The sequence below is a fragment of the Delphinapterus leucas genome, chromosome X, assembly GCF_059928025.1.
Source record: "Delphinapterus leucas isolate spDelLeu-1000000601 "Yukka" chromosome X, BTC_Dleu_Yukka2, whole genome shotgun sequence".
Taxonomy (NCBI): domain Eukaryota; kingdom Metazoa; phylum Chordata; class Mammalia; order Artiodactyla; family Monodontidae; genus Delphinapterus; species Delphinapterus leucas.
In genome coordinates this window covers 88,316,091-88,342,963 of record NC_143150.1, presented here as the reverse complement: position 1 = coordinate 88,342,963, position 26,873 = coordinate 88,316,091, and the positions used below count along the sequence as shown (strand labels likewise).

Below are 26,873 nucleotides of genomic sequence, written 5' to 3'. Positions count from 1 at the left end.
TTAGTAGATCCTGTTCCAATCACCTATAACCTGCCCCTCCACTCCACCCCACCCCTCCAACCATAAAGGCTGGAAAGACAGTTGGTGCCCTCTTCTGGGGGTTTGGGGCAGTAGCATACATCAGGCCCACCAGGGGGCATTTCCAGGAAATAATCAAGTCAGCTTCTTTCAATTCTGGTGATAAGAATGGAGTTAGTTTTTGGATCTTTTTCTGAAATAAGAAAGCTGACCTATTCATTCAGGTGAGTCTTCTGAAGCCCTGGTGTGTAGAGGGATGGAATAAAAATTCAGCTGAACTTTAGAAGGATGCTGAGTAGATATTTCCTTCAGTCAGTTACACTTTACATACAGTTTAAAATCATAGGTTATTAATGATAAATTTTAACATTTATTTAAGAGTATCTATATGCTAATACTTTGTATACATTATCTCATTTAAATCTCACCACAGCCCTAAAGAATATTCCAAATTTACAGTTAAGAAAGCTGAGATGCAGAGAGGTTAAGCAACAGACAAAAATGGCAGAACCAGGAATTCTAACCCAAATCATGTTATTTCCAGTGAATATGTTGTCTCTTTTTACTTCTTTTGATCCTGTATCAAAATCTTACTACTATGGCAGAAAAATGTCCTTGGCGTATATAATCCCACTCAAATACCATAGAAACATCAAAGAAAACTGTGCTGGGAAATCTTGTATGGATCCTTTGCTAGTTGTCCTAATAACTCGCTCTTTTACTGAGTTATGTTGGATAGAAAATAGGAAGTTTAAATTGGTAACAGAGGTCAAGGGCCAAAGAGAATGTTGGGAGGCAGAGAAGGGGGAAAGGAAGCAGGGAGAAGCGGTGTGGACATGGAGGACAGAGAAACTTATGGGCCACCTCTCCACAGCTCATATGAGGTCAGAACTAGCACTTCAGGGTAAGCCCAGCTTTCTGGAGAGCACAACTTGCATGAAATGTAATAATAATTAACCTGTGTCTAGTACTTACTTTGTGCCAGGCACTCTTTTAAGTGCCTTACATGTGTTAACTCATTAAATACTCACAAAAATCCTATGAGGTAAGTCTTTTGATTAACCTCATTTTACATATATATTACAAAATTGAAGAAGAGAGAGGCTATGGTTTCCATTTCACAGATGAGGAAACTGAGGCACAGAGAAGTTGAGTAACTTGCCCAAGGTCAAGCTAATGAGTGGTAGAGCTGGAGTTTGAAATTAAGATCCTGACTCCAGAGCTGTGTTCTTACCCATTATGATATATTATCCCTCCCAACATGTTGGAAAGATAAAAATTGTTGCAGGAAATGTTTACTTCAGATACCTGTGTGTGTGTGTGTGTGTGTGTGTGTGTGTGTGTGTGTGCTTGTGTTTCTATTGGGTCTGATGTAAAATATATTTATTCCTGTGAATCACAGACCAAAATATCTAAAAGCTACTGTTCTAGCAATAGTAGCAATACCTGAATTGCACATCTTCAAACTCAGTAGAGGTAATGCCAGATCGCTCTCTAAAACAATTGTACCAAATCACATTCCCACCAGCAGTGTAAGAGATTTACCTGCATTCTACATCCTCACCTGGATTTAATAGCATCAGACTTTTAATATGTTGCCAATTCAATGGGTGTGGAAGCACATGTGGTTTTAAATTGCATTTTTCTGATTTCTTTTACATCTTTTCATGTTTTGGCCATTCAGGTTTTGCCTATTGTGAATCATCTGCTTATATCTCTTACTTGTATACAATAAAAATGTACACAATACAACACTCACAACAACTCTCTGTAGGAGCCAGCAGTACAAATGAAGAAACTCAGTCTGGGAGTAACCTTGCTTGAGGTCACCAGCTAATGGGTTGTTGACTTGGGATTTGAGTCCAGAACTAGAGGGCCCATATCTTTTGTTTTACGATACATGCCAGGGACCAAGGCCATGTTAGAAAAAACAGAGGAAGGAAACAAATAATTTATAGCATGTAACCATATATCATATGCCTAATTAGGTTTTGTGGAATTAACACAGATTATTTCCTTGTATCCTCACAACAAGCTATGAGATAAAACATGTTATCTCCATTTTACAGGTGAGGAGACTGAGGCTCAGGGAAACGAAGAGATTTGCCTTGGAGAGGTTAAATGACTGCTAATAAGAGAAAGAATCACAGGTCTGTCTGTTTACAAAGTCCATGCCTGTTCCACAAGAGCCACATCTTGACCTCCTGCCCCACCTTCTCCTTAGAGCCCCAGCAAACTGATTCTACTTGGACAGGGCCAGGACAACACCTACCATTTTTCTGAAGAATCCTGGTCTGGGGTAGCCTTAACTGGCTCAGCCCTGATGCCTCCATTAACCAGCCAAGCTAGGTCAGCTCCCAGCCAACTTCCACAGATTCATCTCCCACTGCCCCAGGCTTCTCTGATGAAGCCCACTCAGGATCTCAACACCTTCCATGGGGAAACCAGAACATTCTAAGTCAGAGTTCTCAAACTTGGCTGTGCATTAAAATCACCTGCAGAACTTTAAAACATCCTGATGCCCTTGTAACACCCCAGACCCACATCATCAGAATCTTTGGGGATGGTACCCAGGAATCCATAATAGTTAAAACTCCCCAGGTGATTTCAGTGTAGAGTCAAGATTGAGAACCACTGTTAAGGTATCTTCTTCAAGCTCCAGCAGCCATACTCACACAGAGGTTCCCATATTTTAGTGGGAACTTCTTGGAGGATTTAAGATTCAGATTTCTGGAGCCTATCCTCAGAGTGTTCATGTTTTGGGCTGGGCCCCGGAGCCTGAATTCTTAACAATCACCTCAGATAGTCTCACTGCAAGTCCTTAGTAGACCACATTTTGGGAAATGCTGCATTAGGAAAAGTACTGCATGGAAGTGGGATGGGAGCAGGAGGCCTCTGGCCCTTTAAGGACTGATTAAGAGGCTGCCTTTAAAGCTCTGGAGTGGAGCAGGATAGGGTTGCTTCTTTTCATCCTAGTGGATAAGGTAAGGGAGCAGGTCCTGGGATGGACCTCTCCTTTTAAGTGCTATCTTGTTCCTGGCCCTGGAGAGCAGGAGGGGCATGTTGCCTTGTCCCTCCTGCGTTTCTGTCAGTTTTGATGCAAAGAGGACAATTTAGAAGACCTCCTTTTGGTCAAGGAGATCCTCCTAGAGGAAGCAACATAGGACCTGCCTGCCTGCCTTTCATTTTTTCTTGCCCTATCCTTTGTGGTAGTGGAGCCTGGATGCTATTACCTGTGTGAAAGGAAAGGGTCAGAGTGGCATCCTTTGGGCTTGTGCTGGAAAGTGTTGCTGAACACCAAGCCTTTCAAGATGGTCCTCCTGAGCATCCTTAGAATCCTTCTTCTTTGGGGACTGGTGTTTTTTATGGAACACGGGGTCCAAATGACACAGGTAGGGCAGCCTTCTGTTGCCCTCCTGCCTGAGGCCCCTACCTTGCCCCTGATTCGGGAGCTGCTAGAAGAAGCCCCTGGCAAGCAGCAGAGGAAGCCACGGGTCCTAGGGCCTCCCTTGCGGTATATGCTGGAGTTGTACCAGCATTCAGCTGATGAGAGTGGGCACCCTAGGGAGAACCGCACCATTGGGGCCACCATGGTGAGGCTGGTGAGGCCATTGGGTAATGTAGCAAGACCTCTCAGAGGTGAGTTATCATACCATATTGTCCTAGAGGGGAGAAAAATGGGGAAGAAGAGCATAGAGAAAAGGGGATCTGCGAGTTTACTGTCAGCCTTCATTGCCTGGAAGGTGGTTTTCTCAGGCTTGGTTTTCAAAAGATGGAAAACTTGGGAGAAGGTGGCTCCAAGCCTGCTTCCCTTCAGGGGCCCAGTTTAAGAACAGATTGCCTTGGGGCCTACCTGAGGAAGCTCTCCCAGGCCCCAGGGCAACTGAGCAATGTGTCAGCTCCTATCTTTCAAAGAAAGTCTTAATGCTTGTTATATCACTGAAAGCTATAATTGAGAAATAGCCATATACATTCCTGTGCAGGGTTGTTTGTGTTGTTTTATTCTTAGAAGGCAAAGGGTACAGGATGCTGAAGTGGGGAAATTTACAAGGCCTCAGAAAGGACAGAAACAGGCTCACATCTGAGAGTCTGTATACCTGGCTCCGTGAGCATCTGCTATCGTATTTAATCCTTAATGACAGCTACTCTCATTAGCTGTCCTGGAGCACTTAGCCTAATTTTTAAAGATAAAAGTAAAACACAGAGAGAAGTTAAATAACTTGCAGAGGTCACAAGGACAGTGGGTGGCAGAGACAGGATTTGAGTTCAAGTCTGTCTGTCCGTAACTACTTGTGTTTGAATGTGGTACCCTGATATCCTTGTACACCAAACAGTTTTTCTATTCAGACTGTGGTTGCTACTTCGGGTTTTTGGTACCAAATGTATTTTGGAGTTTTCTTTGTTCCCATTATGGTTGCTTCTGCTTTAAACATCTGCATTAGACATTGTTCCAGGGCAGCAGTGGGCTCCTGCAGTGTGGGGCTCTCTGTGAAATGCAGAAAGCCATCATTCAGGGAAATTTTGGGAACCTGGTGAGATCAATCTGAAGCCTTTGCTAGTCTCGGCGATTACAACAGACACGATTTATCCTCCTTCCCTCCAAGTAAAACAACTACCAATTCCCTAAACTAACCTTTAGTGTGAGCTTACCATGTGCCAGGCATTGGGCAAAGTACTTTGCAAACATTATTTTCATTAATCCTCCTCACTATCATACAGGGTAGGTACCATGAACATACCCATTTTATAGGTGAAGAAACTGAGGCTCAATGTAACACAGCTAGTAATTAACAGAGCTGGGTTTCTAACCCAGGGTTTCAGGCTCCAGAGCCTGTGCCTTTAATTACCCTGTTGTGCTGACTGCTTAACAGATTTTAATTGAGCACCAAGCACTGTGTTTGGGTTGGGTATAAAGAGGCAAATAACCACTTCCCTGACCTCCAGGAGCCCCCACTATGGTAGAATAGATAGATAAGTAATCACACAATGGTGGTGCAGTGTGGCAAATGCTTTGAAAAGGATAAGCAGTAGGGCTCCCGGGACTCCAAAGAAGAAATAGGTTGCTGCTTAGTGCAAGGAGAGGGAAGCAGTGAGACAGTTGGAAGGCCTCACTGAGGAGGTGGCATTTGAGCTGGACTTTTGCGTAAGGAGTAAAGAGATAATGCATACAAGGAGGGGAATGCATTCTGATTAAGGAAAAAGAAGATAACTTGGTGTGGGTGGAGATTTACTCAACAAATATTTATTTGGCAACTGCTAAGTGCTAGACATTGTACTAGGTGGCGGGAATATGATCAAGATAGGCATGGTTCTCATGGGTGAGACAAGTAAGTAAACACAGATAGTTGTAAATTGTGGTAAATGCTATCAAAGAATGAAATAGGTGGTTTTGATAGAGAATAGCAAAGAGATCTTCCCTTTGCATGGGATCATCAGGGAAGGCATCTTTGAAGAGGTGATATTTGACCTGAGGTCTGTAAGATAAGAAGCTCTGCATGAGAAGGGGAGCGAGAAGGAGAAGTCTGATCTAGGCAGAGGGAACAACATGTGCAAAGACCTAAAGGGTGGAAAGAAGCTTGTCCGACTTGAAGAACAGAAGGAAGATCAGGATGGTTGGAACCTAGTGAGACTGTGGAGAGCAATGGGATATGAGACTCAGAGGTCATTACAAGGGATCTGGGTTTCATTCCCAAGTGCAACTGGGAGCTGCACAAATCAATTCTGTACAGATGATATGAGGCTAGAAAGGAAGATGCCTAGAATTAGGCCAGTACCCTGGTGTGACTGTGGGACATACCGGCATCTAGGGACTCTGGAAAGGATCCAGAAATGGATGACAAGAGAGCTGGGCATGATCTTTCCATCAGGAGATGACCCAGCTGAATCGAGCTTGCCTGGAGAGCTATTCCAGGTTCAATCACACAGGATGTGTGAGTCAGCCATTTCCCTGAAAAGTTCTGAGCAGACCCTTCTTGGCTCTGATCCTTAGCAACCCCACCCTGCTTCAGGAAATATGTGATGTCAGGGTCTGAAAGGAAAGGGCAGTTCCTCACCAGACAGCCTGTTAGAGGCTGGGTTTGGATTCCTTTTCAGGCAGGGTGGGGCAGATGTATGCGTGGGTCTCTTGGAAAGATTATTGTAGGATGGGAGTATGGAGTAATTTGAGAAAGCAAATACAAGCCTGGCTTGGGCCTTGTCTGAATGATATCTAAGTGCCCCAAACTTGAGGGTGTATTAAGCATGAGTTGGAACATGAACTTAAAAATAATCCTGATGTGTGATTTCACTCATATGTGGAATATAAAAAAACAAAACAAGTGAACAACAAAAAATAAAAACAAACTCAGGTAGAGAGATTAGATTAGTGGTTACCACCAGGGAAAGGGGGTGGGGGGTGAGTGGGTGAAATAGGTGAAGGGAGTCAACTGTGTGATAACAGATGATGGTAACTAGGCTTGTGATTGTGATAACACTGTAGTGTACACAGATGTTGAATTATGATGCTTTACACCTGAAACTTAGATACATAATATTAAAAAAAATCCTGATGCATCAAAACATTAAAGAGTTTCTATATTGAACGTCCCAGGCCTACTGAAGAATTCCAGGCTCCTGGATTCAGTGGAGAAGGAAGGTTAGGTGAATAATATGTAAATTACCATGGGAATGTTTACTGATGTGTGAAGATGACAGGCTTTTTCTTGCTGTGCGTGGTTTTTGTAATTGTTGCTCTTGACATTTGCCAGGAGAGGGCGCAGAAGGTCAGAGCACTGCTGGCCCAGCTTTCCAACACTTTGGCCACTGGGTGTCAGCATCACAGTTTAGATTAAAACTCTTAATCACTAAGGCATATAGCTTCTAAGTAGACTTCTTAGCTAACGAAATATTTACATGAACAGGGCCTTGTTGAAAATGGTATTCACAATGAATGGGGTAAATGAAGAATCATTTCCAGTAAGGAATGGAAAAGGGAGAGACTGAGGGTTAAGGGGGAAACGGCCCAAGAAGGGAATAGCTGCTCAAGAAGAAATTCAAATAGAAGGCAGAAATGGTAAATACCTGCCCCCACTAGGAGTGGATAGACAAAATTATTTTGTGCCATCTCAGCCCCGGATTTGAAGTGATGGCGGACCATAGCCCCCAGTATTGGACTGTCACCCTAAAGCTGCATGATTTGTTATTCATGTATGTCTCAATGACCCTCCTTATTGGTCACCTTTAATAGTCAGCTAATAATACATACAATATATATACACAATTCTGCATTTGAGGTGTTTTTCTCAGCCTGGTGCTGTGAGTGATCTAAAAGTTAGACACAATTTGTCTTAAGGGAAAAATACTTGGGCTCAAATCTTTATTCTAACACACTGGCTGTGCGTCCTCTGGCATAGCTTCTCTGAGCTTCAATTTCCTTGTCTACAAAATGGGGAAAATAACTATCTCATAAGGCTCTTGCGGATTCAAGAGTTAATGTATGTAAAGCATCTAATACATTAGTAAGTGCTCAATAGATGATAGTTATTATTATGATCTTGAATTCATTTTAGGGCTGCTTGTCAGTTTGCACTGAGCAGGTTTTTGAGCGAGACTCAGGCTAGGAGGTAAGAAGCTAATGCTCTGCTCTTGTTCCCTCTTACTGATGCAGGCCCCTGGCACAAACAGACCCTGGACTTTCCTCTGAGACCAAACTGGGTAGCATACCAACTAGTCAGAGCCACTGTGGTTTACCGCCATCAACTTCACCTAGCTCACTCCCACCTCTCCTGCCATGTGGAGCCCTGGGTCCAGAAAAGCCCAACCGATCACTTTCCTTCTTCAGGAAGTGGCTCCTCAAAGCCTTCCCTACTGCCCGAAGCTTGGACAGAGATGGATATCACGCAACATGTTGGGCAAAATCTCTGGAATCACAAGGGACACAGGGTTCTACGACTCCGCTTCCTGTGTCAGCAGCCAAGAGGTAGTGAGGTTCTTGAGCTCCGGTGGCATGGCACTTCATCCCTGGACACTGCTTTCTTGTTACTCTATTTCAATGACACTCAGAGTGTTCAGAAGGCCAAACTTCTCCCAAGAGGCCTGGAAGAGTTTACGGAAATAGATCCTTCTCTTCTCTTGCGGAGGGCTCGTCAAGCAGGCAGTATCGCATCTGAGGTTCCTGGCCGCTCCAGGGAGCGTGATGGGCCTGAAAGTAACCAGTGTTCCCTCCACCCTTTCCAAGTCAGCTTCCAGCAGCTGGGCTGGGATCACTGGATCATTGCTCCCCATCTCTATACTCCAAACTATTGTAAGGGAGTCTGCCCTCGGGTACTACACTATGGTCTCAATTCTCCCAATCATGCCATCATCCAGAACCTTGTCAATGAGCTGGTGGACCAGAGCGTCCCTCAGCCCTCCTGTGTCCCTTATAAGTATGTTCCCATTAGCATTCTTCTGATTGAAGCAAATGGGAGTATCCTGTACAAGGAATATGAGGATATGATTGCCCAGTCCTGCACGTGCAGGTGATAGCAAAAGTACAGCTAGCTCAGGTTTGCCTGAGAAATTAGAAAAGGGTTTAAAATAAACTAATATTAATGTTAAAGCTGCAAGTGATGCTCTACCCAATCTATAGGTTCTATTCCTTGCCTTCAGTGTTGTTACTTAAGTCTCTTCCCCTACTTTACTTTATAAAAATAGTTCTGATATCAAACATCAGTATGTTTTGACTATTAGTCAGAGCCCTTAATGTTTAAGATCTTCCTTTGGAGAGGCCCTCTCTATTTTCTTGTCTTTTCTTTATTGTGACTTTGTCAAACGTCACCAGTCCATGATGGTAGAACTTTAGGAATTGTACCGCCAAGTCCTGGGAAAGGTGGAATCGTCCTAGAGTCCATCTTCTGAGGATATAGAAGATTTGGGGTGAAGAAAGCAACTTGAGATTTTATACTCCTCTTCCTTGCCTTCTGAATCCTAGAAACTAGTACCATATCGGAAAGACTGCCTGCTTCTGTATTTGGATTTCCCTCTAAATCTAAAACCGTTTCTCAGATGGACTAGAAAACTTTTAGGCAATAATCTCCATAAAAATCTTTTGAGGGGAACAGAAGGAAGGGAGTCTTTTTCTAAGCCATCAGGGCTTTTCCTCTCAGGCTCTGAACCTGGGGGAAATACCTGGGTTTCCTTTATACCCTGGGGTGAGGAGAGCAGTCTTTAATAAGGCCAGTAGGGAAGTGTGTATGGAGCTGAGATGACAGTCACTTCAAAATCGCCGGTCTACGGTGAAGAGATGAAGAGCTGTCATTGCTGATTAGGATTATGTATGGGGGAGTCGTTTTAAACTTTCTATGGAACAATAGATTTCACAGGGTATTTTCTCATTTTAGGTAACCCTTAAACCCCTGATAATGATCCCACAAAGAAAGCTCCCTTGTGGCTAGGAGGCTGGGACTTGGCCTGGTTAGAAGTGGAGGGGGTAGAAGGCTGCAGTTAGGAAGCTTAAAAGGGCTGTGGGGGAAGGGTGAAATGTGATGAGGCCTGGGGCCGACTTCATTCTGAGCTTGCCTGTTTGTGTGTTCAGCTGGGCTCCGGGCATGGGTCTCTGGGGGAGACGGGCTTGCTGTATTGCGAGGCATGGAACTCTGCCTTGAACTAAATGATGCTTGCAGTGTGACTCTTTCCTACTCTTGTTCTGTATTGAAATGATGGGGACTGGGCTGTGTTGCAAATAAATCATTTGTTGTTGTTAAAGAAAATCTTGAATGTTTTGGGGATTGGGAGAGAGTGGGTGGAAGGGATTTCATTTGTTCCCTTTAGCTATGGCCAGGAACTCAACCCTAATCCCCCAGGGTGAGGCTGGAGGCGCCAATGAAGTTCTCTCTTAAGGCAGCACTGCTAGCAATCAGCCCTCACCAAAGGGCCCCTCTGAGGAAGCCCAGTAAGGCATTTCCCCTGCCCAACTGTTCCTTGACTTGTCTTATGGTAATTATCAGTGGAATGGTACTGATTTAGGGTGGCTTCATATATTTGCCAAATGTAAATCCCTATCTCTTTATCCCCTATCCATTGTAGATTAACTCATTTTTACCACCCCCTTAAATTGGTTCCAGCTAAGCTAAACATCTTACATGTCTATAAATATACAAATTTTATTCTACTGCCTGAGGAGCTATTCCTTAGCATCCTTTTGTCCATCTATCTTCTTTACTGTATCTTTAGGAATGGGCTCAGGCATTTCTCTTCATCTCAATGCCCCCATAATACCCCAGACTCAGGTAGGATCTCCCTCTCTGTGCTCACAGCATTATTTGCTTTCCTTTAACACACTCTAGTGTAACTGTCTTTGTTGCCAAAAGATGGAGCTCATTTTGAGAGTTTCAACTGTGTTTTATCCATTTCCATATTATTGGAGCCTGGCACATAGTAGGTCCTTGATGGATACAAACATAGGACAGTCACACTATTTTTTTTGTGAGGGACGCATCCTTCCTAACATGGACTATTTCAATGTTCACATCTCATTTTCCATTGGAATAAACGCAATACAAGATATACTTTGTATATAAAGTAAGATGAATTCTTGTGCCCCATTATTTCAAAATCGTGATTCAGGTTACAATAGAATGTGACAGTTGTGTTCTTGAGTAAGGCAGTTCATGGAATTGTTATATATGTTGGGAGTTAAAATGGGAATGTAAATATGGGCTTACAGGCCAGTCATTTCCCCAGCCTAGCTGGGGTAGGCACAAATACCTAACAGGCCTGAAAACAGACCTTGGTCACCAGACCAGATTCTGAATTTAGCACCTCAGTGTTCTTTGGAATTTTCAGGAAATCATGGTCTCCTACCCTTGAGTCCTGAATATGTCTGAAACTTAATCTGTTTATGGAGGGCTCAGGGTTAATTGGCCCCCTTATCCATTAAGCCCTGACTTGTCAGAATACCCAAAGAAAACACTGGCAGGACAGAATCAGTTGTGGCTGATGTTACGGATTCTTTTCTTTTGAAACATTTCTTTCAGCTCAGCACTTTTTCTCAAGTCCAAAGTGAGACATCTGTACCTCAAATCTTTCTCTGGGAGGAAGGAGGCATGCTTGCTAGTGAAGGAGTGTATGTGTATGGGATTCTGCCCAGGTGGGTGGGGAGAAATAGTTACTTGGTCCAGAAAGGGAAAGCACAGTGCAGAGTCCACCTTGTCCCAGCTCCCCCAGTGAAGAGGCCAGAACTCCATTCAATGTGTGGGTGCAAAAGAAGCAGGTGATTAAGCTTTCTTCTGACCCTGGAGCTCTGTTACATTTACCTAGGTAGTATATTTTGTCCAATTCTGGGCAAAGTTAGGAAGCAGGTGAAATTTATCTTCAGTTTCACCAAATATTTGGGTGCCTAATTTTGCAAGTTTCCAAACGTCTTCAGTTAATGCTCCCAACACCACTATGAAGCAGGAGCTATTAGCCCCATTTAAAAAAAAGAATGGTTTATTGAGATATAATTTGTATACTATAGAAGCCACCATTTTTAAGTGTTCAATTCAGTGGTTTTTAGTATATTCAGATTTGTGCAAAACACACTACAACTGATTTCACCACAAAGAGAAACCCCATGCCCATTAGCAGCAGTTAATCTCCATTTCACTGACCCCAGCCCCTGGCAACAATTAATCCATTTTCTTTTTCTATAGATTATGGATATTCATACAAGTCAAATCATGCAATATTTAGCTTTTTGTGACTGTCTTCAAATAAGGATTATGCTTTCAAGGTTCATCTGTGTTGTTCATTCCTTTTTTTTTCCTGAATAAAGTTCCATTGTAGTATATACCACATTTTATTTATCCATTCATCAATTGATGGGCATTTGAGTTGTTTCTACTCCAGCTATTATGAATAATGCTGACAAGAATGTTCATGTGGAAGTTTTTGTGTGGACATATATTTTCAATCCTCTGGCATATATACTTAGGAGTGTTAAGCCTGAATCATGGTATGTCCATGTTTAACATTTTGAGGGACTGTTAAACTGTTTTCCAAAGTGGCTGTACCATCTTACAATCCAGAAATGTCTGAGGGCTTCAATTTCTCTACATCCTCACCAACACTTCTTTTGTCTGCCTTTTTTATTTTAGCCATACTAGTGGAGGTAAAGTGGTATTTTGCTGTGGTTTTGATTGAATTTCCCTAATGACTAATGATGTTGAGCATCTTTTCATGTGCTTATTTGCAACTTGCATATCTTCTTAAGATAAATGTCCATTCAAGTCATTTGCCCAATTTTTAATTGGGTTTTCTCATATTGTTGAGTTGTAAAAGTTCTTTATATGTTCTGGATGTTAGTCTCTTATCAGATGTATGATTTGCAAATATTTTCTCTGATTCTGTGGATTGTCTTTTAACTTTCTTGATGGTGTCCTCTGAAACACAGAAGTTTTTAATTTGGAAGAAATCCAATTTATCTGTTTTTATCTTTTGTTCTTACGCTTGTGGTGTCATCTAAAAATCATTTAATAATTTAAGATCGTGAGAATTTACACCTATTTCTTCTTCTGAGTGTTTTATAGTTTTTGCTGTAACGTTTAAGTGTTTAATCCATTGTAGTTAATTTTTGCATATTATGTGAGGTAAAGGTCTAACTTCATTAATTTGCATGTTGATGTCCAATAGTCACAGCACCATTTGTTGAAAAGACTAATTTTTTTCCCCATCGAATTATCTTGGCACTCTTGATGAAAATTGACCATCAGAGTTTATTTCTAGACTCTCAGTTTTGTTTCATTGATCCATATGTCTATTATGCCAAGACAGCACTGTCTTGATAACTGTAGCTTTGTGTAAGTTTTGAAATTGGGAAATGTGATTCCTCCAAATGTTTCCTTCTTTCCCAAGATTGTTTAGGCTATTCTGGGTCACTTGTATTTCCATATGAATTTTAGAATCAGCTTTTCAATTTCTAAAAAAATACCAGCTGAGTTTTTTTTGATTACAGACTGAAATGAATCTATATATAAGTTTGGGGAGTATTGCCATCTTAATATTATTACCTTCTGATCTGTAAAAATGAGATGTCTTTCCATTTATTTAGGACATCTTTAATTTTTTCAACAGTTTTGTCATTTTTCAGTATATGTCTTACACTTTAAATCCATTCCTTAGTTTTTTAATTCTTTTTGATGTTATTATTAAAGGATTTTTTCTAAATTTTTCGGGCCATTAATTGCTAGTATATAGAAATACAATTTATTTTTGTATACTGAACTAGTAGTACTCTGCAACCTTACTAAACTCATTTATTAGCTATAATAGTTTGTATGGATTTCTTAGAATTTTCTATATACAAGATCATGTCATCTGTGAATATATATAGTTTTACTTCTTTCAATCTGGATTTCTTCTTTATTTCTTGTCTAATTACCCTGTCTAGAACCTCCAATACAATTTTGAATAGAAGTAGTGAGAACAGACATTCTTTTTCCTGATCTTAGAGGGAAAACATTCAGTCTTTTACCAATAAATTTGTTAACTGTGGTTTTTCATAGCTCCCCAACTTCAATACTTACTTTAAAGCTATACTGATCAACACGGTGTGCTATTCGTGAAAGAATAAACAAATAGATTAATGGAATAGAATAGAGAACCCCAAAACAGACCCACACAAATATAGTCAACTAATGTTTGACAAAGCTGCAAAGGCAATTAAATGGATAACAAATAATCTTTTCAACAAATGGTGCTAGAATAACTGGACAACCGCATGCAAAACAATGAATCTGTACCAAGACATTATACCTGTTACAAAAATTAATTGGAAATGCAGCATAGACATAAATGTCAAACACAAACTATAAAACTTCTAGAAGATAACATAGGTAAACTTTGCTTTGGCGATGACTTTTATTTCTTTCCTAATTTTACTTTTTGCTCTTTTAGGGCTTTTTATCATTTTATTTCATCTTGGCTTGAACAAGTATCATCTCACTTTACATTTGTGGAAACGAAGGTTTCTGGAGACTTGCCCAAAGTCATAAAGCATAGCAAATGAGTGGGTAGTTGGATCCTAACCTGAATCTGTCTGATGCCCCGATGATAACTTTTTAGATGTAACAGCAAAAGTATGGTCTAAGAAGGAAAAAGCTGATAAGTTGGATTTCATTAAAATTAAAAATTCTGCTCTGCAAAAGGCACCGTTGAGAATGTAAAGATAAGCCACAGACTAGAAGGAAATATTTTCAAAACACATATTAGATAAAGGACTTGTATTCAAAACATGCAAAGAACTCTTAAAATTCAACAGTAAGAAAACAACCAAATTATAAAATGGGCCAAATATATGAATAGAAACCTCATCAAAGAAGGCATATACATGGCAAATAAGCATATGAAGACACATTCCACATCATATGTCATTAAAACAACAAGATGCCACTGCACAACTATTAGAATGATTAAAACCCAAAACGCTGACAGCACCAGTTGCTGGTAGGAATGTAAAATGGAACAGATGCTTTGGAAGACAGTCTGACAGTTCTAAACATAGTCTCACCATACAATCCAGCAACTACACTCCTTGTTATTAAAATGAGTTGAAAAGTTATGTCCACACAAAAACCTGCACGTGAATGTTTACAGCAGCTTTATTCATAATTACCAAAACTTGGAAGCCACCAAGATGTCTTTTAATAGGTAAATGGGATAAACAAATTAGTACATGTATACAATGTAATATTATTCAGCAATAAAAATACATGAGCTATGATGCATATTGCTAAGTAAAGCCAGTCTGAAAAGGCTACATATTGTATGATTCCATGAATACGACATTCAGGAAAAGGCAAAACTATAGAGACAGTAAGAAAGATCAGTGATTGCCACTGGTTCAGAAGGAGGGAAATGGGGGATGAATACATGGAGGATAGGGGGGTTTTAGGACAGTGAAATGCTTCTGTATGACACTGTAACGGTAGATACATGGCATACGTATTTGTCAAAATACCTATGCAATATACAACTGAAAGAGTGAACTTCCTGTAAACTATGGATTTTAGTTAATAATAATGTGCCAATATTGGTTCCTCAGCTGTAACAAGTGTACCACAATAATACAAGCTATTAATAATAGGGGAAAACTGTGGCAGGGGGAGAGGAAGGAAGGGTAGTATATGGAAACTCTCTGTACTTTCTTCTGTTTTTCTCTAAAACCAAAAATGCTCTTAAAAAAAAAGTCTATTAAAACAAAAAAAGGCTTTTTTGTGTGTAGTGAGCTCTAAGCCAGGGCAAATAATGATGAGTCATGTGAGTGGGTGTTTCCAAGAACTGCCAGACAGGTCAAATTGTGACAATTCTCTGGGAATGGGGCTTTTTGGGGACCTCAAACCCAGTCTGCCCCCTCCAGTGGCTTCTAGGCTACAGATTTTCACAACTACTGGTTGTTGTCAGGCTGTTATTTTTCAAGGCTACTATGGAGGTGACGAGATGGGGATTAGAATAGAACAAGTTAAAATGCCATACAGCTCAGTATTCTCATGGAGGTTCAGTCATATTCCTTGAATAATTGCTTTTTGGATTGTTGCAAGCCTTTGGTTAAATCCAGAATTCTGAAAAAGTTGATTTTTTAGGGGGGTGGGGGTGAAGTGCCACGGGATCTTAGTTCCGTGACCAGGGATGGAACCCGTGCGCCCTCGGCAGTGAAAGCACGGGGTCCTAACCACTGGACCACCTGGGAATTACCCAAAAGTTGATTTTTTTATATATATATTTTTGCCTATGTTTACTGATTTTATTGAGTGGATTTCTGGAGCTCCTTGCTGCACCATTGCTGAAGTGGTCTTCTATTAGCCCCATTTCACTGTGACTTTCGCCAGAGATCTATAGCTCCATGTCTTCTCTACTCCTTTGTTCAACAGATACGAAATTCTCCAGATAATAGGCTATTTCATTTTTTTAAAACATCTTTATTGGAGTATAATTACTTTACAATGGTGTGTTAGTTTCTGCTTTATAACAAAGTGAATCAGCTTTACATACACATATATCCCCATATCTCCTCCCGCTTGGGTCTCCCTCCAACCCTCCCTATCCCACCCCTCTAGGTAGTGACAAAGCACCGAGCTGATCTCCCTGTGTTATGCGGCTGCTTCCCACCTGCTATCTATTTTACATTTGGGAGTACACATAAGTCCATGCTACTCTCTCACTTCGTCCTAGCTTACCCTTCCCCACTCTGTGTCCTCAAGTCCATTCTCTACATCGGCATCTTTATTCCTGTCCTGCCACTACGTTCTTCAGAAAAAAATTTTTTATATTCCATATATGTGTGTTAGCAAACGGTATTATTTTTCCCTTTCAGACTTACCTCACTCTGTATGACAGAATCTAGGTCCATCCACCTCACTACAAATAAATCAATTTCATTTCTTTTTATGGCTGATCAATATTCCATTGTATATATGTGCCACATCTTTATCCATTTATCTGTTGATGGACACTTAGGTTGCTTCCATGTCCTGACTGTTGTAAATAGAGCTGCAATGAAGACTGTGGTACATGACTGTTTCTGAATTATGGTTTTCTCAGGGTATATGCCCAATGGTGGGGTTGCTGGGTAGATTGGTAGTTCTATTTTTAGTTTTGTAAGGAACCTCCATACTGTTCTCCATAGTGGCTGTATCAATTTACATTCCCACCAACAGTGCAAGAGGGTTCCCATTTCTCCACACCCGCTCCAGGATTTATTGTTTCTAGATTTTTTGATGATGGCCATTCTGACTGGTGGGAGGTAATACCTCATTGTAGTTTGATTTGCATTTCTCTAATGATTAGTGATGTTGAGCATTCTTTCATGTGTTTATTGGCAATCTGCATGTCTTCTTTGGAGAAATGTCTATTTAGGTCTTCTGCCCATTTTTGGATGGGTTGTTTGTTATTTTGATATTGAGCTGCCTGAGCTGCTTGTAAATTTTGGAGATTAATCCTTTGTCCGTTGCTTCATTTGCAAATAATTTCACCCATTCTGAGGGTTGTCTTTTCATCTTCTTTATGGTTTCCTTTGCTGTGCAAAAGCTTTTAAGTTTCATTAGGTCCCATTTGTTTATTTTTGTTTTTATTTCCATTTCTCTAGGAGGTGGGTCCAAAAGGATCTTGCCGTGATTTATGTCATAGAGTGTTCTTCCTATGTTTCCTCTAAGAGTTTTATAGTGTCCAGTCTTACATTTAGGTCTCTAATCCATTTTGAGTTTATTTTTGTGTGTGGTGTTAGGGAGTGTTCTAATTTCATTCTTTTACATGTAGCTGTCCAGTTTTCCCAGCACCACTTATTGAAGAGACTGTGTTTTCTCCATTGTATAGCCTTGCCTCCTTTTTCATAGATTAGTTGACCATAGGTGCGTGGGTTTATGTCTGGGCTTTCTATCCTGTTCCATTGATCTATATGTCTGTTTTTGTGCCAGTACCATATTGTCTTGATTACTGTAGCTTTGTAGTATAGTCTGAAGCCAGGGAGTCTGATTACTCCATCTCCATTTTTCTTTCTCAAGATTGCTTTGGCTATTCAGGGTCTTTTTTCTCTCCATACAAATTTTAAGATTTTTTGTTCTAGCTCTGTAAAAAATGCCATTGGTAATTTGATAGGGATTGCACTGAATCTGTAGATTGCTTTGCATAGTATAGTCATTTTCACAATGATGATTCTTCCAATCCAACAACATGGTATATCTCTCCATCTGTTTGTATCATCTTTAATTTCTTTCATCAGTTTCTTATAGTTTTCTGCATGCAGGTCTTTTGTCTCCTTACATAGGTTTATCCCTAGGTATTTTATTCCTTTTGTTGCAGTGGTAAATGGGAGTGTTTCCTTAATTTCTCTTTCTGATTTTTCATCATTAGTGTGTAGGAATGCACGTGATCTGTGCATTAATTTTGTATCCTGCTATTTTACCAAATTCATTGATTAGGTCTAGAAGTTTTCTGGTAGAGTCTTTAGGATTCTCTATATATAGTCTCATGCCATTTGCAAACAGTGACAGCTTTACTTCTTCTTTTCTGAGTTGGGTTTTATTTCTTTTTTTTCTCTGATTGCTGTGACAAAAACTTCCAAAACTATGTTGAATAATAGTGGTGAGAGTGGCCAACCTTGTCTTGTTCCTGATTTTAGTGGAAATGGTTTCAGTTTTTCACCATGGAGGACAATGTTGGCTGTGGGTTTTTCATATATGGCCTTTATTATGTTGAGGTAAGTTCCCTCTATGCCCACTTTCTGGAGGGTTCTTATCATAAATGCTGTTGAATTTTGTTGAAAGCTTTTTCTGCATCTATTGAGATGATCATATGGTTTTTATTCTTCAGTTTGTTAATATGCTGCACCATATGATTGATTTGCATATATTGAAGAATCCTTGCATTCCTGGGATAAACCCCACTTGATCGTGGTGGGTGATCCTTTTAATATGCTTTGGATTCTGTTTGCTAGTATTTTGTTGAGGATTTTTGCATCTATGTTTATCAGTGATATTGGCCCATAGTTTTCTTTCTTTGTGACATCTTTGGTTTTGGTATCAGGGTTATGGTGGCCTCATAGAATGAGTTTGGGAGTGTTCCTCCCTCTGCTATATTTTGGAAGAGTTTGAGAAGGATAGGTGTTAGCTCTTCTCTAAATGTTTGAAAGAATTCACCTGTGAAGCCATCTGGTCCTGGGCTTTTGTTTGTTGGAAGATTTTTTTTTTTTTAAGAAGATTTTGGGGGTAGGAGTTTATTTATTTTTGCTGTGTTGGGTCTTCATTTCTGTGTGAGGGCTTTCTCTACTTGTGGCAAGCGGGAGCCACTCTTCATCGTGGTGCATGGGCCTCTCACTATCGCGGCCTCTCTTGTTGCGGAGCACAGGCTCCAGATGCACAGGCTCAGTAGTTGTGGTTCATGGGCCTAGTTGTTCCACGGCATGTGGGATCTTCCCAGACCAGGGCTTGAACCCGTGTCTCCTGCATTAGCAGGCAGATTCTCAACCACTGCACCACAGGGAAGCCCAGTTGGAAGATTTTTAATCACAGTCTCAAATTTCAGTGCTTGTGATTGGTCTGTTTATATTTTCTATTTCTTCCTGGTTCAGTCTCAGAAGGTTGTGCTTTTCAAAAATTTGTCCATTTTTTCCAGGTTGTCCATTTTATTGGCATATAGTTGCTTGTAGTAATCTCTCACCCCTTTGTGTATCTGCAAGGTCAGTTGTTACTTCTCCTTTTTCATTTCTAATTCTATTGATTTGAGTCTTCACCCTTTTTTCTTGATGAGTCTGGCTAATGGTTTATCAATTTTGTTTATCTTCTCAAAGAACTAGCTTTTAGTTTTTGATGTCTGCTATCGTTTCCTTCATTTCTTTTTCATTTATTTCTGATCTGATATTTATGATTTCTTTCCTTCTGCTAAATTTGTGGGGGTTTTTGTTCTTCTTTCTCTAATTACTTTAGGTGTAAGGTTAGGTTGTTTATTTGGGGTGTTTCTTGTCTCTTGAGGTAAGATTGTGTTGCTATAAACTTCCCTCTTAGAACTGATTTTGCTGCATCCCATAGATTTTGGGTCGTCGTATGTTCATTGTCATTTTTTTCTAGGTATTTTTTTATTTTCTCTTTGATTTCTTGAGTCATCTCCTGGTTATTTAGTAGCATATTGTTTAGCCTCCATGTGTTTGTATTTTTTACAGTTTTTTTCCTGTAATTGATATCTAGTATCATAGTGTTGTGGTCTGCAAAGATACTTGATATGATTTCAATTTTCTTAAATTTACCAAGGCTTTATTTGTGACCCAAGATATGATCTATCCTGGAGAATGTCCCATGAGCATTTGAGAAGAAAGTGTATTCTGTTGTTTTCGGATGGAATGTCCTATAAATATCAATTAAGTCCATCTTGTTTAATGTATCATTTAAAGCTTGTGTTGCCTTATTTATTTTCATTTTGGATGATCTGTCCACTGGTGAAAGTGGGGTGTTAAAGTTCCCTACTATTATTTTGTTACTGTCAATTTCCCCTTTTATGGCCGTTAGCATTTGCCTTATGTATTAAGGTGCTCCTATGTTGGGTGCATAAATATTTACAATTGTTATACCTTTTTCTTGGATTGATCCCTTGATCATTATGTAGTGTCCTTCTTTGTTTCTTATAATAATGTTTATTTTAAAGTCTATTTTGTCTGATATGAGAATTGCTACTCCAGCTTTCTTTTGATTTCCATTTACATGGAATATATTTTTCCATCCCCTCACTTTCAGTCTGTATGTGTCCCTAGGTCTGAAGTGCGTCTCCTGTAGACAGCATATATATGGGTCTTGTTTTTGGTTCCATTCAGCCAGTCTATGTCTTTTGGTGGGAGCATTTAATCCATTTACATTTAAGGTAATTATCGATATGTATGTTCCTATCACCATTTTCTTAATTGTTTTGTGTTTGTTATTGTAGGTCTTTTCCTTCTCTTGTGTTTCCTACCTAGAGAAGTTCCTTTACAACACATGCTTTAGCATTTGTTGTAAAGCTGGTTTGGTGGTGCTGAATTCTCTTAGCTTTTGCTTGTCTGTAAAGTTTTTAATTTCTCCATTGAATCTGAATGAGATCCTTGCTGGGTAGAGTAATCTTGGTTGTAGGGTTTTCCCTTTCATCACTTTAAATATGTCTTGCCACTCCCTCTGGCTTTCAGAGTTTCTGCTGAAAGATCAGTTGTTAACCTTATGGGGATTCTCTTTTATATTATTTGTTGCTTTTCCCTTGCTGGTTTTAATATTTTTTTCTTTGTATTTAATTTTTGATAGTTTGATTAATATGTGTCTTGGCATGTTTCTCCTTGGATTTATCCTGTATGGGACTCTCTGTGCTTCCTGGACTTGTTTAACTATTTCCTTTCCCATATTAGGGAAGTTTTAAACAATAATCTCTTCAAATATATTCTAAGTCCCTTTCTTTTTCTCTTCTTCTTTAGGATCCCTATAATTCAGCTATTTCTAATCATCCTCTAAGTTTTAAATAGACTTAGAAACCAGAGTGTTTATATACTTTTATGCTTTTCTGCATACCTATACATATACCCCATCTTCTACATATATAAATTTATTTATAGACGGATATAAATCTATATATGTCCATCTATCTATTCATCCATTCATCTATTCGTTTATCCATCCTTCTGTCCCATATGCAATCTCATTTGCAACTAGAGTTCATTGCTAGAATTCGTTTGCAAGTAGAGTTAACGTGGAGGAAGATGGTGTCCCTACACACGGGAATCAAATGCTTTTATCACTTTCTCATCTTTGTGATTTTGAGTGCTTTTATGTTCAGCAAGCAGAAAATTGACCTTAAACTTTGTGCTTTTATCTGACCCTGGGAGTACCGACAGAAAAATATCAGAGAAAGAAGATGGGAGGTGTTTGGGTCAGAGAGGCAGAGGCAAAGGGATTTCCATACTCAGAAATGTATCAAATACTTGAACAATGTCTGTTAGGTAGGAGGAGCAATCTCAAGAGTGGGTGTGGGATGATGGGCTACGGAGCATAAGGAAGCTTAGTGTAACTTTACTACTTCTCATTGAAATAACAGAAACTCAGCTGAAATCTGCCAGGATTCTTTTCTGGCACTATGTGCATATTATACCTTACTGGAATTATGACATGTTTTGCTGCTACTACTGCTGACACCTCAGCTGATAAGTCTGATAGAACTTCACAATGCTAAGCCTTGGGAGGTGTGTGAGATGGGCACACATTGAGCACTAGATTGAATCTACTTTCTCCTTTTTCCTTTTTTTCAGACCCTTACTCAAACCCAACTGAAGATAATGTTTTTGAAGCTGTAAGTGAGGCTGTGGCAAAACCATTAGATGGCATGGGTCTACCAATCATCTCCAGGTGGCTAGGATGACTACATTCTATAGAATCCTTCATGGCAAATATGTTGGGACTGCTTGTGCTAGACCATAGAATGTGAAACCAAATACTGCAAGTGAGAGCTAAGTGTCCATCAACAGATGAATGGATAAAAATGATGTGGTACATATACACAATGGAATATTACTCGGCCATTAAAAAGAATGAAATAATGCCAGTTGCAGCAACATGGATGGACCTAGAGATTATCATACGAAGAGAAGTAAGTCAGAAAGAGAAAGACAACTACCATATGTTCTCACTTATATGTGGAATCTAAAAACAAAACCAGCCAACCAACAACAAAACTTAAGCTCATAGATACAGAGAACAGATTGGTGGTTGTCAGGTGGCAGGGGGAGATGGACAAAACAAGTGAACGGGGGGTCAAAAGCATAGTGACTATTGTTAAAAATACTGTATTGCATATTTGAAAGTTGCTAAGAGTAGGTCTTAAAAGCCCTCATCATAAAAAAGAAAAAAAAACTAACTATGTATGCTGACAAATGTTAACTAGACTTATTATGGTCAGCATTTTGCAATGTACACAAATATTGAACTGTGTTGTACACCTGCAGCTAATAGAATGCTATATGTCAATTATACTTCAATAAAAAATAAAAGTAAATTTTAAAATTGTGAAAAACTCATGGACAAATTCTTAGAAATGCACAACCTGCCAAGACTGAATCAGGAAGAAATAGAAAATATTAACAGACCAATCACAAGCACTGAAATTGAAACTGTCATTAAAAATCTTCCAACAAACAAAAGCCCAGGACCAGATGGCTTCACAGGTGAATTCTATCAAACGTTTAGAGAAGAGCTAACACCTATCCTTCTCAAACTCTTCCAAAATATAGCAGAGGGAGGAACACTCCCAAATTCCTTCTACGAGGCCACCATCACCTTGATACCAAAACCAGACAAGGATGTCACAAAGAAAGAAAACTACAGGCCAATATCACTGATGAACATAGATGCAAAAATCCTCAACAAAATACTAGCAAACAGAATCCAACAGCACATTAAAAGGATCATACACCATGATCAAGTGGGGTTAATTCCAGGAATGCAAGGATTCTTCAATATACGCAAATCTATCAATGTGATAAACCATATTAACAAATTGAAGGAGAAAAACCATATGATCATCTCAATAGATGCAGAGAAAGCTTTCGACAAAGTTCAACACCCATTTATGCTAAAAACACTGCAGAAAATAGGCATAGAGGGAACTTTCCTCAACATAATAAAGGCCATATATGACAAGCCCACAGCAAACATCATCCTCAATGGTGAAAAACTGAAAGCATTTCCACTAAGATCAGGAACAAGACAAGGTTGCCCACTCTCACCACTCTTATTCAACATAGTTTTGGAAGTTTTAGCCACAGCAATCAGAGAAGAAAAGGAAATAAAAGGAATCCAAATCGGAAAAGAAGAAGTAAAGCTGTCACTGTTTGCAGATGACATGATACTATACATAGAGAATCCTAAAGATGCTACCAGAAAACTACTAGAGCTAATCAATGAATTTGGTAAAGTAGCAGGATACAAAGTTAATGCACAGAAATCTCTGGCATTCCTATATACTAATGATGAAAAATCTGAAAGTGAAATCAAGAAAACACTTCCATTTACCATTGCAACAAAAAGAATAAAATATCTAGGAATAAACCTACCTAAGGAGACGAAAGACCTGTATGCAGAAAATTATAAGACACTGATAAAAGAAATTAAAGATGATACAAATAGATGGAGAGATATACCATGTTCTTGGATGGGAAGAATCAACATTGTGAAAATGACTCTACTACCCAAAGCAATCTACAGATTCAATGCAATCCCTATCAAACTACCACTGGCATTTTTCACAGAACTAGAACAAAAAATTTCACCATTTGTATGGAAACACAAAAGACCCCGAATAGCCAAAGCAATCTTGAGAACGAGAAAAGGAGCTGGAGGAATCAGGCTCCCTGACTTCAGACTATACTACAAAGCTACAGTAATCAAGACAGTATGGTACTGGCACAAAAACAGAAAGATAGATCAATGGAACAGGATAGAAAGCCCAGCGATAAACCCACGCACATATGGACACCTTATCTTTGATAAAGGTGGCAGGAATGTACAGTGGAGAAAGGACAGCCTCTTCAATAAATGGTGCTGGGAAAACTGGACAGGTACATGTAAAAGTATGAGATTAGATCACTCCCTAACACCATACACAAAAATAAGCTCAAAATGGATTAAAGACCTAAATGTAAGGCCAGAAACTATCAAACTCTTAGAGGAAAACATAGGCAGAACACTCTATGACATAAATCACAGCAAGATCCTTTCTGACCCACCTCCTAGAGTAATGGAAATAAAAACAAAAATAAACAAATGGGACCTAATGAAACTTCAAAGCTTTTGCACAGCAAAGGAAACCATAATAAAGACCAAAAGACAACCCTCACAATGGGAGAAAATATTTGCAAATGAAGCAACTGACAAAGGATTAATCTCCAAAATTTACAAGCAGCTCATGCAGCTCAATAACAAAAAAACAAACAACCCAATCCAAAAATGGGCAGAAGACCTAAATAGACATTTCTCCAAAGAAGATATACGGAATGCCAACAAACACATGAAAGAATGCTCAACATCATTAATCATTAGAGAAATGCAAATCAAAACTACAATGAGATATCATCTCACACCAGTCAGAATGGCCATCATCAAAAAATCTAGAAACAATAAATGCTGGAGAGGGTGTGGAGAAAAGGGAACACTCTTGCACTGCTGGTGGGAATGTGAATTGGTTCAGCCACTATGGAGAACAGTATGGAGGTTCCTTAAAAAACTACAAATAGAATTACCATATGACCCAGCAATCCCACTACTGGGCATATACCCTGAGAAAACCATAATTCAAAAAGAGTCATGTACCAAAATGTTCATTGCAGCTCTATTTACAATAGCCCGGAGATGGAAACAACCTAAGCGCCCATCATCAGATGAATGGATAAAGAAGATGTGGCACATATATACAATGGAATATTACTCAGCCTTAAAAAGAAATGAAATTGAGCTATTTGTAATGAGATGGATAGACCTAGAGTCTGTCATACAGAGTGAAGTAAGTCAGAAAGAAAAAGACAAATACCGTATGCTAACGCATATATATGGAATTTAAGGGGAAAAAAAATGTCATGAAGAACCTAGGGGTAAGACAGGAATAAAGACGCAGACCTACTGGAGAACGGACTTGAGGATATGGGGAGGGGGAAGGGTGAGCTTTGACAGGGCGAGAGAGAGTCATGGACATATACACACTAACAAACGTAGTAAGGTAGATAGCTAGGGGGAAGCAGCCGCAAGGCACAGGGATATTAGCTCGGTGCTTTGTGACAGCCTGGAGGGGTGGGATAGGGAGAGTGGGAGGGAGGGAGACGCAAGAGGGAAGACATATGGGAACATATGTATATGTATAACTGATTCACTTTGTTATAAAGCAGAAACTAACACACAATTGTAAAGCAATTATACCCCAATAAAGATGTTTAAAAAAAAAAATAAATAAAATAAAATTGTGAAAAACTCAACCAATTGTAAATATTAATCACATCTACAAAAACAGTGTTTAGTGTTTGACAAACAACTGGGCACCGTAGTATAGCCAAATTAACACATAAAACTAACAATTATGGGGTGTTTGGGGGGAGTGGACATCTTTGGGACAGCGTGGGCTTGATCCCCAAAGACAAAATCTGCTACCGCCTCACCAAATTGCTTATCAGGATTGGAACCTCCAGACTCAGTGACTCAGCCAGATTTAAAATACAGTGCCTATTATATTGGACCATGCTCTCTCTGTCCCTGGAAGGGAAATTACTGAGGTTAGAAGCAAGGAGAGAGATCAGAGTCCTGCCTACAAATGACCTAAAAAATAAGAGTTTTCCTACCTTTGTCATATATCTGTCATCTAACAGATGACATTCCTCATCTATAGAATGTAGATAACAATTGTGTTTACCTCTTAGGGGTTTTGGGAGGATGAAATCGAATTAAAGTGCTTAAACCTATACCTTGCACATCAATAATCATTATATAAATGTTAGCTGTATATCAGTTGGTTTTGTTGTTATTGTTGTTGCTATTAGTAGTAGTAGTACTATTACTATTATTATTAGCAGCAGCAGCATCCTAGGTAGAGACCTCTGCAATAGTGTGAAGTCAGCAAATTTGTATTCAAGACCTCTTTTGATATTGGTCTGTTCTTGAGATCCAGTGACAGCAGGAGGCTTGGAGGGCTTTAGCCCCTCTCCTCATCAGCATTAGCTACCCCCAGTAGATATATGAGTAAAAACAGTATGATGCCACATTAAAACAGAACAAGCAAGCCCCCTAGCCTGTGCCCACCACTTTTGCTCTTTTCACCCCATTATCAACCTCTTACAGAGAAATTCTGGAGACTCTAAAGCTGGCCACACAATAGCTCTACATTACCCACATAAACTGGTCCTCTCTTCTCTTTCCCTCTCCTAATCAAACCCTAAGAATTAAGTAACACCATCCTCAGGAAACTGAAACACAAAGAGTTAAAGGGTCTTTCCCAAAGCCACACAGTTACTAACTGGTATAGCAGGGATTCAAACCCAGATATGCGGGACTTAAGCCTGGGTTTTGTCCACTCTGCCACACTAATGCATCCCAAGATACCTATGGCTTCAAATGGCTTAACTCCTAGCTTAAACAGAGTTTGTATTTCAAACCAGGAGTCATGTAGATGCAAAAAGCATGAATCTAAAAGAAGGAATTTTTAAAGTTAAATTGTAATTTCTTTAGGCTATGGAAGGAATCATGATGAAGATAGATTTTTTACATGGACAAAAAAGGATGCCTTCCAGAATTAAACAGTTATCTTTCTCCTTGTTATAAATAATTTTAGCATATGTTCTTGGTAATGTCATACAGGAATTAATTCATACAGTTGGAATGTTT

General features: G+C 39.5%; 1 protein-coding gene across 1 annotated transcript; it reads left to right on the top strand.

The window, feature by feature from the left end:
- Positions 1-3,308: 3,308 nt before the first annotated feature.
- On the top strand, positions 3,309-8,520 carry BMP15 (bone morphogenetic protein 15). The gene is made up of 2 exons (XM_022563769.2): positions 3,309-3,657; positions 7,664-8,520. The coding sequence occupies exons 1-2, from the start codon at positions 3,330-3,332 to the stop codon at positions 8,518-8,520; spliced, it is 1,185 nt and encodes a 394-aa protein (XP_022419477.1). The 5' UTR covers positions 3,309-3,329.
- The last annotated feature ends 18,353 nt before the right edge of the window (positions 8,521-26,873 follow it).

What these genes read in the sequence shown, in the direction of transcription:
- BMP15 (XM_022563769.2), top strand. Translation starts at nt 3,330, where the DNA reads ATGGTCCTCCTGAGCATCCTTAGAATCCTTCTTCTTTGGGGACTGGTG. An exon ending in TGTAGCAAGACCTCTCAGAG is followed by an intron (nt 3,658 to 7,663) that starts GTGAGTTATCAT and finishes TTACTGATGCAG; the next exon opens with GCCCCTGGCACAAACAGACC.